Raw genomic sequence first — 14,366 nt, 5'->3', positions numbered from 1 at the left:
CAGTAACGTGTGACAGACGTTGTGTGGCAACTGTGACAACTGCCGACACGGACCGGATATTCCTGACAGGTAGCATTTGTTTGCGAGAAAAAGGTTTCTGTCAGAAGTGGGATTCGAACCCACGCCTCCAGAGGAGACTGCGACCTGAACGCAGCGCCTTAGACCGCTCGGCCATCCTGACTTGAGAGACGCTATTTACACACTTTGCCTTATAGTGTTTCATATGATCATGTGACCTTACCACTACACTATTTGTCTATTTATAGAACCCCTATCTAACATATAACCTACAGAAAACACAATTCTACACACACAATATTTCAACAGAGCTTATTACAGATGAATCTACCACAGGGACAGCGTGCAGCAGACTGGCAACAGGTGCGGCGCTCAGGTCTGCAGGTGCCCAGCAGAGGGCGCTCATACCACACACCAAGAAGTTTCACGAGTTTCCACCAATGTATGCTCAGTTTGTTTCTCTGATAACGTAAGATCCTGACGTGCAGGAGTATTTAACCCGCAGCCATATTATCCGCAGAGGTCTCCTCCTCTCCAAAACAAACCGACTCATTGAGTAAAACTGATAAAAACACAGAGTAAAGCAGTTTCACGTTATAATCAGTAGAAACAGGGCAGAGAGGTTGCGAGGCTGGTGTAGCTCAGCTTGTTTCTTTGGTTAGCCTACTTAAAATTCAGACGTCCAATGACTAATGGTTAAACTATAGGCTGATGTTAAAAACCACAAATATCTAAAATATATATATAAAATGACATATTCATTAAAAAATATATATTATGTTTAAAGAAAATTTAAATCACGGCAGCACCCGCTGCTCGTTGAGGACAGTAACTGCAGAACGATAAGTCAGAGTCTCCAAAACACCAGAAAAGTCTCCAAAAGTCTCCAAAACACCAGAAAAGTCTCCAATAACACCAGCAAAAGATTTGTCACTTGTAGCTTTTGACAAAAGAAAGTCGTCCAAGAGGGTTTGGAAAGTCGCTAGATTTAGCGAGAAAGTTGCCAAGTTGGCAACACTGAATGCGTGTGGTCCGTGGTACGGATTCTATTTAGTTCCCTCCTCTCCTTTCCTCCGCTCTGTCTCTGACTGTAAGTGTATGCACAGTGTGTGTGTGTGTGTGTGTGTGTGTGTGTGTGTGTATGTGTGTGTCGGGAGCAAAGCCCCGCCCTTTGCAAAACATACAGTAGTTTTAAAGTATATTGCCTCATATGGAATTCTATGGACACAATTCCATTCAAGAATATTAACTGATGTCATAAAAATAATTCTCGCACACAGTCTCTGAGTGTGTGAGAGAATTCTTCTTCAGTGTATCACTGCTGACGAGCTGATGTGCACCATGTATCGTGTCTGTGTGACTTTTGTGTGGCTCTGTGTAGCTCTGTGTGGCTCTGTGTGACTGTGGGACTTCTGTGTGACTTTTGTGTGGCTCTGTGTGGCCCCCCAGAACCGCCACTGCCGTGCTGTCAGAACAAAAGTCAGGGGCATCTAGGAGCGCGATTAATCTGCGTTAATATTTTTAACGCGTTATTTTTTCTGTGTGTGTGTGTGTGTGTGTGTGTGTGTGTGTGTGTGTGTGTGTGTGTGTGTGTGTGTGTGTGTGTGGGAGCGAAACAGAGGGGATGAGGGAATGTGAATGCGCCAGGCAAGAAAAGTAAAAAAAAACTTGAATTTCAAGGGGCATCCCTGGAGTAGATGTTACAGGCTAAAAAGTGTGTCCTCACTGCCAGAGGGCCACTTTGCACCACCCCCCCCCCCCTTCACGGAGCTCCAACAGAACCCTCGCGGAGATTCGACAGATTGATTTATGGAAATTGACTCGCGGGCCGCACAAAGTGAGGGCGAGGCCCACCCCTGCGTTAAGGGGATACGATGCCATTACAGGCGACCAAACACAAAAAAAGCACCACTACCTTGACTAAAATTACAGATTTCTCTGGGTTTAAAAAAGTTGGAAACATTAATATTGGCATAATGTAAGTACCCAACTCTACAAAATAGACTGCACCATCCAGGCAGCTGATCTCGCTCTAACAGATTATAGCCTAAAGCGCTTCGTTTTTTGGAGAAAGAACACATAAATGATGATGAATAGTGAGCCTGCAGAGCTAGTGATTCACTAAAACCTCAAGCAATCAATTACAGATTTAAGGGACAATTGATTGGTGTCATAGAGTAATGGGAGCCTAAAGTCCTTTTTGGGAAAAGCAAACACAATCTGACAGAAGTGTCCTGGAAACAGCAGAACATCAGACTGATATGTAATATGTTGTTTGAGTTTCTTCTCAAGTCAAGATGGAAATATTCATTGGGCTGTTTCCAGGCAGAATTACGAATTCTCGTTGTGTCATGATACCATCTTTTAGATCACAAAACATCTGGATATGCTCAGTAGAAGCAGAGGAAGACAATGTAAGCAAACTAATTTTGTCATGTTCACTTAACTTATATAGGGCCCAAAAATAAACTAAACTTGGAACATATTCATAAAAAAAAAAACATATTTCTCCCAAAACCTTATGACTAAAAAATGCTGCCCTTTATCATAATGAGATGATGATGATACACCAAAGATCCTGGATGATGAATAAATCATGTTGCAAATTGTATGATGTTACTACAATCACCCAGCTGTTTCTGCTCGCCTCTATAAAAGTTTAGAAACTTTCTTTGGTGAGGAAGATCATGTGAAATGAGTGAAAGCTCCAGAACAGCTTTTGGAGTTCAGTCAAGATACAACTCATCTGATTTAATGAGAGAAAGTTAAAAGTCCAAAATATGTGACAAAAATGCACTCAGTTTTGAGTTATTCAATTACATGACATATACTATATTAAATAGCAGGTATTAATAAGTTGTTGTGCTTGAGGAAAATTAGTTCTCTCACCTGGGGTTGATAGAAGCCAGAAGTATATGACGTGAGTGTGTTTCAGAGAAGTAGGAGGGCCATTCTTGTATAGTTGCTGAAGAATGTTCTGTTGACTGACTAATCAATTAATCAACTTATTGGTGCAGCTCTGGTCAATAATTCATGAAAAAGCACTTAACTGCACAGAATTGGAAAGCACAGAAAATGCAAAACACAAGCTAAAACCCCTAATTAGGAGGTCAGACTAACTCCATTCACTTTCTGTATCTTTTAAACTGTACCCCTGACATTTTTAGCTTGTACGCAGTGTCACAATCAAACAGGCGTCTTGATTCAGTCACACACAAAAGAAAAACCCTTTTATGTTTTTTTTCACAAGTCATATTCAGCTGGGTTTTCTATCTTCATCCTCTCACCTGCCTGGTGCACCCATGACAAAGATATAAACAGGTCCCCAACACCACCTTTCAACCCGACTGAGCATTTATCACCACCAGCATCATCAATACACCAAAACAAGGAAATTCTCACAGAATTTTGCAGGAAGATGTTTTGAATGACGATGGAGTAATTTACACAGGGACCACAGGGTGTATGCTGCTTCTGATTCCTGTTAATGTGTCACTTTGTCTTTAGGGTTTCTAATAAGGAACATCTTATTAGGAAATATAACTTCTGCATTCATTTTCGTCACACACACACACACACACACACACACACACACACACACACACACACACACACACACACACACACACACACACACACACACACAGTGTTGAGTATGTATGTGAGTATGTATGTGTCACAGCAGTGTGACTTCGGCGGGATCAGGAAATCTATTTGTTGGATGCAGGAAGCTTCTGGACAGGAGGCGTCAGAATGTAACCAAACCACACAAACAAGGTCTTGTTCCTGCACAGCTCGCTGTGAGGGCAGAGAGGAATGCAAACAGACAGATGGCAGATAGACAGACAGGAGGTGGTGTAACAGACACATAATCACAGACCGACCAATGGGAAACATGTGATTTGAAATAAGAAAAAGGTTGAGAAGCCTCTCCTGCTCAACAACCAATCTTGTATTTTCTTTGTTCCTCTCTCATGTTTTCTCTTCATCTCCCTGTGACGCTCTCTCAGTTTGAGGACTATGTGATGGACATCTGTTTTGAAGTCCTGGACAACTCCAAGGATGTCCTTTAATGGACACACATCCTTTCAATCATCCTGGACATCCACTGAGGACCAGTGTAAATCTTATGTTTCTGGACACATTACTTTAAAATAATGTCGCACATCACCAACCCATAGCCTAGCTCAGACATCAATGTTAGCAACATGTCAGATCAAATTAACTGTGATGGAAAATAAACTTTATTGAAATCATACTGTTCACATGTTTCATCTCAGCATTAACACACATCATTATTATAAAAATGCATAAATATTAGGATTAAATTATATGAAATAATTGTAGTTTCTTCCAATCATATTTTGACTTAAGTGGGATTGGAAACAGTGCAAAAAAGGAATTAATGAAACAAAACATACAACAACAGATTTTGTGACATCAGATACTTTCCAACAAGTATACCTAACAAAGCATAACGCTTGAGGGTCGTCCTGGAAGACACAACTGTAATTTAACTTATTTGTATATGTATGAGTTCACTGTTATATTACTTGAAATACTTGAAATTCAAACTGGGCAGCTCCTTTTCTCACATTTAGGAAAGGTCACGTTAACTCACATTACATGAGGGTTACAGTCAGCTCAAAGGTTTTCAATAACGTCCTGTAATTATAAGAGGGTATTTCTTGCGGACCACCACAGTTGCGACTCCCTTCACGTCCTTCAGTCTGTCAGAGTCAAAGTCCACCAGGAGCTTCCTGACCCCGGTCCGCACGGGGGAGAAGGTGAGCTTGACAGACACCTTCTGGCCTGGAGATATATCACCACTGCAAAGAAAAGAAAGAGAGAGAGCAATGAATGCTTGAGTCCTGTCATGAACCGAAGTGCTCTCATTGCATTGAGAAGTCATTGAGAGTCATCCTCAGGGGAGCATGAATGACAATAAAACAGTAGTTGATTAATAGTTTATTTCACTGTGTCAGCTGTTAGACAACAAGTCGAAGTGATCAAACACTGCTAGTTTAAAAAAAAAAACTAAATTCAACCAAATTGATCCATGATGGGTTCTAACATAAACTTTACACTTTTTGGAGGCCAAGCTGACAGTTAGTGTCAGTCTAGACCTCATTTTTTAATTCATGTTGGCTGTTTAGATATTGACACAACGGGCCCCCAGCCTCAGACATGCAAAAGGCCCCACCATTTCACCTACATAATATGGAGCAAGACTTTGAAGTTGTTCAGCCTCTTTTTGTTGTTGTTTTGTTTGTCTTTGTGGTGATTTTGTGTGTCTTTGTAGTTGTTTTGTGTCAATTTGTAAATGCTTTGGTCTTGTTGTAGTTATTTTTTGTCTGTGGTGTTGCCCCTTTTTTGTAGTAATTGAGTGCCTCTTTGTAGTTGCCTTGTGTCTTTTTGTAGCAATTCTGTATCTCTTTGTGGTTGTTTTGCCCCTTGTCATAGTTGTGAGTCTCTTTGTGTCTTTTGCCTCTCTTTGTAGTCCTTTTTGTCCTTTTATATTTAATTTTTCTGTGTCTCTTTGAGTGACATTTTGCAGATGAAGGCTGAAAAAGGTCCCTGACACTTTGGGCCCCTGAGCCTGTGCCTGCTAGGTCCGTACAGTAATCTATCCATAGACACAACCACCATCTTTTATTCTAGTGTGTATGCAGTGATGTAAGGAATGTGTATATTTGAAATCAATTCCTTGCACATGCCTTGTAGTGAAGTTGGCTGAATCAGTACTTACCTAACATGGATCTCAGTGGCCGACAGTAGGCCTGCCCCCTCCACGGAGAACACGCCACCCTTCAGAGGAACTGGTAGAGGATTGGTGAAGGAGATGTAGGCTGTCACTTGTTCCCATACAACAGCCTTCCCAGGCACCTGGAAAAAGACAGCTCTATGTTCAGGGCACAAATTACAGTGTAGGACATCACAGTCTCCAATCTGGAAACACAAAACATTGAAAGGCTTCCACGACACAGAATAGTGGATTTTGGTCGGATAAATTCCTGTTTTTGACAGTAACTGAACTAAATGTCCCTTTTGGGTCTGCATATGAAGTAAAATAACAGATTTAAAACAACAGTGTTTAAAACACCAATGTTCACTTATAAGGAAACCACAACAAGAGTCATTGTGAAATCTGAAAATACTGCACAGAGAATCTGGGACTACAAGGCATGGTCATGGAAGTACATTTTGAAAGCTCAGATTTTGGTCTGTGATTTCCTTACATACCTGGACAACAACCTCCAAGTGTGGGATGTTTCTCATACAGTTAAATCTCATTTAAGAAACATCAAACTCTTGATGTACACCTTATTTTACCTGAGATTACCCGCATTTGATACACATTTGAATAGTTCATAGTTTCAGTCAAATCAGTCCTCTACCTTTCATTTAGACAGGCATTATAAACCTTATAAATACGTATGTGGTCCAACTATGACCTCTGGGATTGCTCAGTGTGCACACACCTGTACGAGGAGTTCAGGCATGCTCAGTGGGATGTTGGCCATGGCCATGATGGGTTCCCTCTCCCCTGGAGCCTCTAAGAGGGCTTTCACCTTGATCGGATTATGCTCACGGACGCACCTGACATAGTCGTTGTAGTGCAGACGCAGCACTTCCTTGTAGGCTGAACACAAACGCAGGCACACAGTATTACTGTAACAGGAAATTGTACATCATGCTGCTACAATATAAGAGCTGAAAGAAGTTTGCAGGTAAGACACAGCATCACTGTTGTTTTACAGTACGTATGAGTTAGAGACCTTTTGTGGGTTTATTTGAACTACTGACCTTTGTGAGCTGGCACTGTCACACTGATTGTTTGCCTCATGCACTCCCTCTGGTGGAGAGAATTGTAAGTTACAGCCATGACCAGCATGGTGAGCTGAGCATGAGCGTCTCCGTCTCCTTCATTCATCACCTGCAGACAGAATGGATTCACGAGTGGATGTTATTCACTAAATGGTAACCCCCGATTCCCTGTGTATGACATCATTTACTCATTTTATAATTGTATTCTTCCATCCATTCAGCTACAGTCTCAGCACTCCATACCTCAACAATCACATCAAAGTCTGTGCCAAATACAGGACTAGCATTCTTGATTGACAGTTTCAGTTGTCCTGGTTCTGCGATGCTGTTGGTCGGCTCTGTGACCCGGCGTCCCGCCTTTTCGTACACCTCTCTCTCCTTCTTGGAGCCTGTGGAGAAGAGGTTTATCCATAACAATGAACTCTAACCATGCGTCTAAACAGATGACTATGAGCAGATATTACACGTTAAACAGTGGAAATTACAGAAAGCTGAAGCTTAAAGCAACATTATGTGACTATTTAAAAAAATAAAAGCAGCTACACTGACTTGTTATAGGGAGAATGGTGTCTCCGTCAGTCCCATTCTGTACCATCTGCTCTTGCACTTTGTAACTTTGGTGAGCGTGTCGTCTCTCCCTGGACAAGTGCATTGCTTTAAAGCACTAGGTTAATTTTGATGAAACTGGATCATGTTTTATGGAGAAAATGTTTTCTGGTTTTCTTTCTGATATCTTCCCACTGCTCTACCTCGAGTCTCGGGGATTTACAGAGTTTCTTGAGAGACAGATAGATTTACTTGTTGTAAAGTGACAGTAGCTGCTGTTAGCTAGTTAGCTCAGTTAGCTGTACTGCCAGGACTGGGAGCTCAGGGCTGTAGGGGAGTTTTTGGAGTAGGAGGTTTTCAGGCCCAGGGTGGGGGTGGTTCAACAGCCGCTATGGACTAGTCCAGGGGTCGGGAACCTATGGCTCGCGAGTCATATATGGCTCTTTCGATAACGCAATATGGCTCGCAGACAATTTTGAGCTGACATTTTTTAACATGATTAACAAGTAATAAATAATTATATTGTGTCATTTTAAAGTAAAACATTTAGCAGCGGATTTGTTTCAATTTCAATTTCTGAGCTGCAAAGTCGGCAAATGCGCTCAGTTGATCAACAGAATGCTGTCGGGAACACAACGGTGGAGATGTTTGTCAGTGTTTGGAAACACGCAGTGACCAAAGTTTCCTTCTGCATCAGAGTCTCTCACAGGCAGCTCGGCTTAGAAAGCTCTCACTGCATCACACATGTCCGTGATCACACAGCCCTGAAGCTGCAGGTTTAACAGTGAGATGCTTCGTTATGTCCCACAAAAAGGTCAGCTCACATCCACACTTTCGTCCCAGAGATCTGTGGTGTCTTTCCCTTTGCTTTCCAGCGGGCCAGTTATGACAGACATATGATATTTTCTGGATATAATTGCCTTATAAACGCATAAAGTTGCATTCAAATGTATTAAATATATGGCTCTCAAGGAAATACATAAACAAATATTTGGCTTTTATGGCTCTCCCAGCCAAAAAGGTTCCCAACCCCTGGACTAGTCAGTAATATTAGCTGGCTTTAGTTAGCTGGCTTGCTATGTCTTATGTTGTTATACTTGCTTAATGTATGGCTGTGTTAGCAATATTTATGACAGCGGTGTAGCCTATAAGTGAATTGCGCTCTGAAACTGTAAAAAAATACCCAATCCTATATTATGTTGATATTATGCGTTTATCAGTTAAATGATCAATGAGGTGTATGATTTATATTGAACCACATAAAAATATAACATTTTACATTCAGAAGAATAGCAGGCTACTTGATGTCGGTGAATGCTGTATACTGAACTAAATAAATGTGAATATACTTAATAAGGGTTTGTCAGTATGGCTGCTGTACATTTCTGCAATCCCTTTCCAACTAACCCTCAGGATGTTTGTAGTGTAGAGTGACATCGTCTCTGTAGTCACCGTAAACGCTTTTGGTGCTGATGTTCCTCCCCACACTCGCCTGGTCTACTCTGATCTGTAACAATAATAACACACATCATTACCAATAATTATTTAAATCTTTGAAGATGCCTTTAATGAAAGCTAGTATGAAAGACAATCAAAACAAAAGTCATTCACCTTCTGTTGTTGGCCATCTTGTTGGACCATCCAGTAGATGATGTCAGCGTTCACCTCAGCGAATACAAACCGAGCATCATACTTTACTCCCAGATTTCCTTCCTTGATGGCCGTCACTGGACAAGGACCACAGCAAAACTCACCTGAAGAGTAAAAATGTATTTCAAATAATTGACGCAGCGACAGGAAACAAGCCTCTCATATTTGTATTGATGGTAATTCAATTCAATTATCAGGAAACACCAACCAGCCTTGAATCTAAAATATTACAATGTGATAACAAAGAAATCCAGCAGTGACACTCCTGAGAACAGTTTATAGTGATGAAAAATCAACAATCAACTTTTTTTTGTTTTCGAGGTGGATCAGGTTAGAAATGTGTTGTTAAACAGACTGATAAGAGGAAGAGAAAGAGGTGAATAACAGAGCTTATGTTAAAAATGAAGAATGTACCATCACTCAATTCTTGAGGGGTGGGGTCCAAAACCTGCCAGCCGTCATTTCCTTTGGGGAGATCATCTCTCCTCATCCAGGACTCGACCCAACAGTGGAAGTTCCTAAAATTATGAGGAGAAGAGAGGAGGAGATAATTCATTACATGAGATGATGTAATATTTTCAACTCAATCTTATAAAAAATATAAGCGCGTATGTGTGTATGTGTGTGTGTGTGTGTGTGTGTGTGTGTGTGTGTGCATGCTCCTACCAGCTACTGTCTCTCTTGTTTCTTCCATCAAAGCTCTCCAGTCTTTCATTCAGCAGGAAGTCTATAGAGAGGTTTCCGTCGACATCATGGGCTGAAGAGAAGTTGGTGATGAGGCGTGTTGGGATTCCCAGAGAGCGCAGCACTGTGAAGATAACACATGTCAGACATGGACAATTCATTCCTTAGTTCCTACATACTTTCCATTCCTTCTGGAGCTGCAACAGTTCGTAGACTAATCGATTAGTCACCAACTATTTTGCTAATCGATGAATCTTTGAAGTCATTTTTCATGCAACAATTTCAGAAAATGCTGTTTTCAGCATCTCAAATATGGATCACCTTGGACTTTGAGAAACTGGAATCTGACATTTAGAATTAGACATTTTATTTTCCTTTCTTTTTTTCCTTTGCAAAAAATTGTCTTTAGACTGTTGATACTAAGATTTAAGAGGAGACACTTTATGCTGAGCTCAGATATCTGGCTGCTGATTGCAGCTACGCATTTACTGTACACAGAGTGGTATCAGTCTTCTTATCTAACTCTCAGTGAGAACGTGAATAAGCATATTTCCCAAAATGTTGAACTATTCCTTTAAAAACATGCCTTATACAGTCAGTAGCAATTATTCTTGAAAAAACGTTTTTTCTCTTATCTTGAGAACTATTATTCTTGGGGATTAACCAATGCATCAGTGAAATCTGTGTGAGCCTCACCTGTGCAGGCGACAGCAGCAAACACCCAGCACTGTCCATATTTGACCGCCCTCGCCCCGGCCTTGCTCCACTGTTGGAGAATCGGCACGCTGCCGTTCCATCTGTTTGGTGCGACTCCGCCAGAGTACAGGTCGTCCCAGCGACCGGTCAACACACCCCTGTCTCCGTTAGAGTTCACCTGGACAGGTGGAGAGAACATGTTGTGAAGACACCTTTAAAGCTGTGAATCACTGCACAAACCACATGTTTGAATATAAGACATTTTACTGAGTATATGATTGTATGTATTTCGATCAAACAGGAGGGTAAGTACCATGACAACTCCTTCCTGGGGTTTCTATTTATTTCTGGGAAAAATCACCCCATGTGCTTATAACATTGAATGTAAACGCTTTCATGAAGCTATGTGTTACCACTCAGACAGAGAAAACTAAATGCAGATGTTTTTTTTCTTGTACTGTTGTTAAACTGTGAGTATTGTTTTCAGCAACGAGTTGAAGAGATTGTCACCATCGCAGTGATGATCCTGCTGACATAGATGGGGTCAGATCTCTGCTTAATGTCCACCTCTGAGTTTTTCAGGGCATCCTTGGAGTTGTCCAGGACTTCAAAACAGATGTCCATCACATAGTCCTCAAACTGAGAGAGAGTCACAGGGAGATGAAGAGAAAACATGAGAGAGGAACAAAGAAAAGACAAGATTGGTTGTTGAGCAGGAGAGGCTTCTCAACCTTTTTCTTATTTCAAATCACATGTTTCCCATTGGTCGGTCTGTGATTATGTGTCTGTTACACCACCTCCTGTCTGTCTATCTGCCATCTGTCTGTTTGCATTCCTCTCTGCCCTCACAGCGAGCTATGCAGGGACAAGTCCTTGTTTGTGTGGTTTGGTTACATTCTGACGCCTCCTGTCCAGAAGCTTCCTGCATCCAGCCGAAGCCCTTGTGTCTCCACTGACACACTGCTGTGACAATTCACACAGGCCACCTACTGGCCTGACAGACACACACATACTCAACACAGTGTGTGTGTGTGTGTGTGTGTGTGTGTGTGTGTGTGTGTGTGTGTGTGTGTGTGTGTGTGTGTGTGTGTGTGTGTGTGTGTGTGTGTGTGTGTGTGTGAGAGTTACCTGTCCATAATTCCATGGAATACTGTTGATGTAATCCCAGGTCCCCATGTAAATGACTCCATCTTCATTCATGACATATTCCTGGAGAAGACTCTCATCAGGGAGGTACACTACATCATCTGGTACACACACACACACACACACACACACACACACACACACTGAATATACTTCTCGCCAATGGAAAAACAAACATTGAATGATGAAAATGAATGCAGACGTTTTGTTTCCTAAGAAGATGCTCCCTATTAGAAACCCTAAAGACAAAGTGACACAGGAAATCAGGAATCAGAAGCAGCATAAACAAAAACATAAATTCAAATATAAATTTTTTGAGTGCCCTAATCAGGAAAAAACCATGACAAGACCATTGCAATGTAACAACATGATATGGGAAACAAAAACAAAGAGTGGGACTATCTAAAACACTAAATGCGCTGTATTTTATAGTTATAGATAATCTGACCTCTTGGAGGAAGCACATAGCAGAGAGTGTGTGCACTTAGCTCAATGTTTTACCTTTGCACCACGGGTTAAAGAGTAGGTGGAAACTCATTTTGTCGGCCTTCTCCAAAGTGCGTCCTTCAGGTGACATCATCAATACAGCCAGATGGTATTGGCCAATGATAGCGTCTGCTGGACTGTGCAGAGTCAGCAGAATTTCATCCTGTGCTGCCTGTTGCTTAAACCACCACTTGTCTCTGGCCCCACGCTCCTTTTGAACCTTGATCACCACCTCGTCTCTATTACCTGAAGAAACATGAAAAAAGATGACAAGTTTTACTATAAATTAAATGGGGGAACCACACAGATATAAAAAAAAAAAAAGGTTTCACTTTAGTGTGAAACCTTTTTTCATGTTCAGCAGGATTTGAGTGTTGGGAATCAATGTAGGCTAAATTGCTATCCTAATATAACGCTGGGTACTCTTAGCGTTGACTATAAACTTGTAGTTATTGAATTAAAACTACTTGCAGTTAGTCGGTAAAGCAAGAGCGTCTTCAGGATAACTTGGTCCACTTACAGTATGTTCATCTCCACAGTGGGACAACTGAACAATGACAACAAACGTGACACCTCACCTCATCATCATATCACTCCGCCAACCTAACTGGAATTACAGGCTCGGTGCACCTTGTTATATAGTTCCCTATCTAACTTGAGGAACACAATACAATATATATAAATTCAGTTACCATTAATTAAATTATGTAAATTATTTAAATTAATCTGAGAAGGTAATCTACAAAATAAATCTTCAGAAAAATGTATCTCATTGTATATTCTTCACTCTCTTCAGATAAAATGTTGCCATTTCAAAGGTTATAAAAAATACATCTCATCTTACACTAACACTAGCCTTTTCACCTAACTGCACATGTTTGCTAGCCTGTAGCTGTAGCTATGAATTAGTAGTAGGGTTACTAGATATTTAAAGTTTGAGAATGATGGAGCTAACTTCGAAGAGAATAGTACACTCCAGTACTAATCTTTTGTATTCAAGCTGTACTCACCAAGGTGCAGGATCAGTTCCAGGTGGTGTTTGGTGGGCAGATACTCGGAGCACTGCAGAGTTATGGAGAAGGGTTGACCCCTGCGGACAATCAGGCGCTCCCTATCAATATCCCTGGTGCGGTGAGCCAAGTTGTTTTCATGACTTCTCAGATCCACATCAGTAATCACACCTAACAGAGACAAAGTTCAACCATCAGTCTGGAATACGCTGTGTTTGTGGCCGTCCTTTTGCTAAATAAAATATTTTTTCTAAAGTGAAAAGAGTTGTGACCTTACTCAGAGTTGGCAGAGAGTTACATTGTGGTTACAAGTCACAAGTTGTCATCTTATGTAATTTGACATTCTGGGAAATGCACCAAGAGTTGGATGAGAAGATCAATACAACTCTGAAGAGTAAATATGAAGCTACAGCCAGGAAACGGTTAGCTTAGAGTCGCATAAAGACTGCAAAGAGGAGGAATCCGCTAGCATGAGCCTAAGTGTCAAAACGACAATTTATTGTTTTACAGGGGTTTACAAGGCAGTTGTTTGCAGTCATTTTGCCAACCTAAGCTAACTGTCTCCTCACTGTATCTTAATATCTACCACTCAGACATGAGAAATCAACTCATCTAACCCCCTTCAAGAAAGTGAATAAGTGTAGTTCCCAATATATTGAACTTTTCCTTTTAAATCAAATTAAATAACTGTGCTAAATGTGTGTAACTGTGACAAAAGCAAAACAATTATGTTAGAATTCAGTTTTTCAAAATGCAGCACCCTTTGCCAGTCAGATCCCTGTCCTAGCTAGACTTCTACTTGTTGCAGGAATTAGGATGGTTAATATCACACCTAAATGTCGAGTAAGACATCAGCACATTTTTCGCACATACCATTATCTCCCATGACGTTTGTAATATGGACTGCAGAGAGAGACGGAGCAAGAGATGAGGACAATAACATTATTGATATATATATAAATAACTTACCATTGTGGTTGGCCATCGCAGATCTTCTTCCTATTCAAGTCTCTAAAGAATGCTGCTCCCAATGTCTTTACAATCTTCTTTCACGCTCGGTGTCCACCACAGTCCTGTATTTATACGCTCAAGATTGTCCCTCCCACCTCTCTGACACACACTCACCCCAAAACACTCACTCACTCCACCTCATCTCCCTCAGTGACCTCTTACATCACTTATCAAAAACTTTCGGGCCTCTGTGGGTGTATGCATGTGTGAATGGGTTTACAGTGTGTGAGTGATAGTTTAAAGTGAGTTTCTCATCCCGTCTGAGACATTGGGGTCTTTGTTGCTGTATAC

The 14,366-nt window shown here is 41.1% G+C and overlaps 1 protein-coding gene and 1 non-coding gene across 2 annotated transcripts; both read right to left on the bottom strand.

Moving 5' to 3' along the window:
* Positions 1-98: 98 nt before the first annotated feature.
* trnal-cag (transfer RNA leucine (anticodon CAG)) lies at positions 99-181 on the bottom strand. The gene has a single exon. It is a non-coding gene; the product is annotated as a tRNA-Leu (tRNA).
* Positions 182-4,360: 4,179 nt separating this feature from the next.
* On the bottom strand, positions 4,361-14,049 carry LOC115009328 (protein-glutamine gamma-glutamyltransferase 2-like). Its single transcript, XM_029433260.1, has 15 exons — positions 14,034-14,049; positions 13,065-13,235; positions 12,070-12,300; positions 11,551-11,669; positions 10,933-11,061; positions 10,423-10,600; positions 9,709-9,850; positions 9,457-9,560; positions 9,004-9,146; positions 8,800-8,899; positions 7,090-7,235; positions 6,826-6,955; positions 6,501-6,661; positions 5,768-5,904; positions 4,361-4,847 (listed from the first exon to the last, which is right to left on the bottom strand). The coding sequence occupies exons 1-15, from the start codon at positions 14,047-14,049 to the stop codon at positions 4,673-4,675; spliced, it is 2,082 nt and encodes a 693-aa protein (XP_029289120.1). The 3' UTR covers positions 4,361-4,672.
* Between the last annotated feature and the right edge of the window lie 317 nt (positions 14,050-14,366).

Source organism: Cottoperca gobio, chromosome 6 (assembly GCF_900634415.1).
Source record: "Cottoperca gobio chromosome 6, fCotGob3.1, whole genome shotgun sequence".
Taxonomy (NCBI): Eukaryota; Metazoa; Chordata; class Actinopteri; order Perciformes; family Bovichtidae; genus Cottoperca; species Cottoperca gobio.
Note: the sequence above shows the minus strand (reverse complement) of the source record. Positions and strands in the feature narration are given on the sequence as shown.

Bases quoted from the DNA above. Each gene is read 5' to 3' on its own strand.
- LOC115009328 (XM_029433260.1), bottom strand. The intron at 9,561-9,708 runs GTAGGAGCATGC...TCATAATTTTAG, and splicing joins AACAAGAGAGACAGTAGCTG to GAACTTCCACTGTTGGGTCG. The intron at 6,956-7,089 runs GTATGGAGTGCT...TTCTGTCTGCAG, and splicing joins ACTTTGATGTGATTGTTGAG to GTGATGAATGAAGGAGACGG.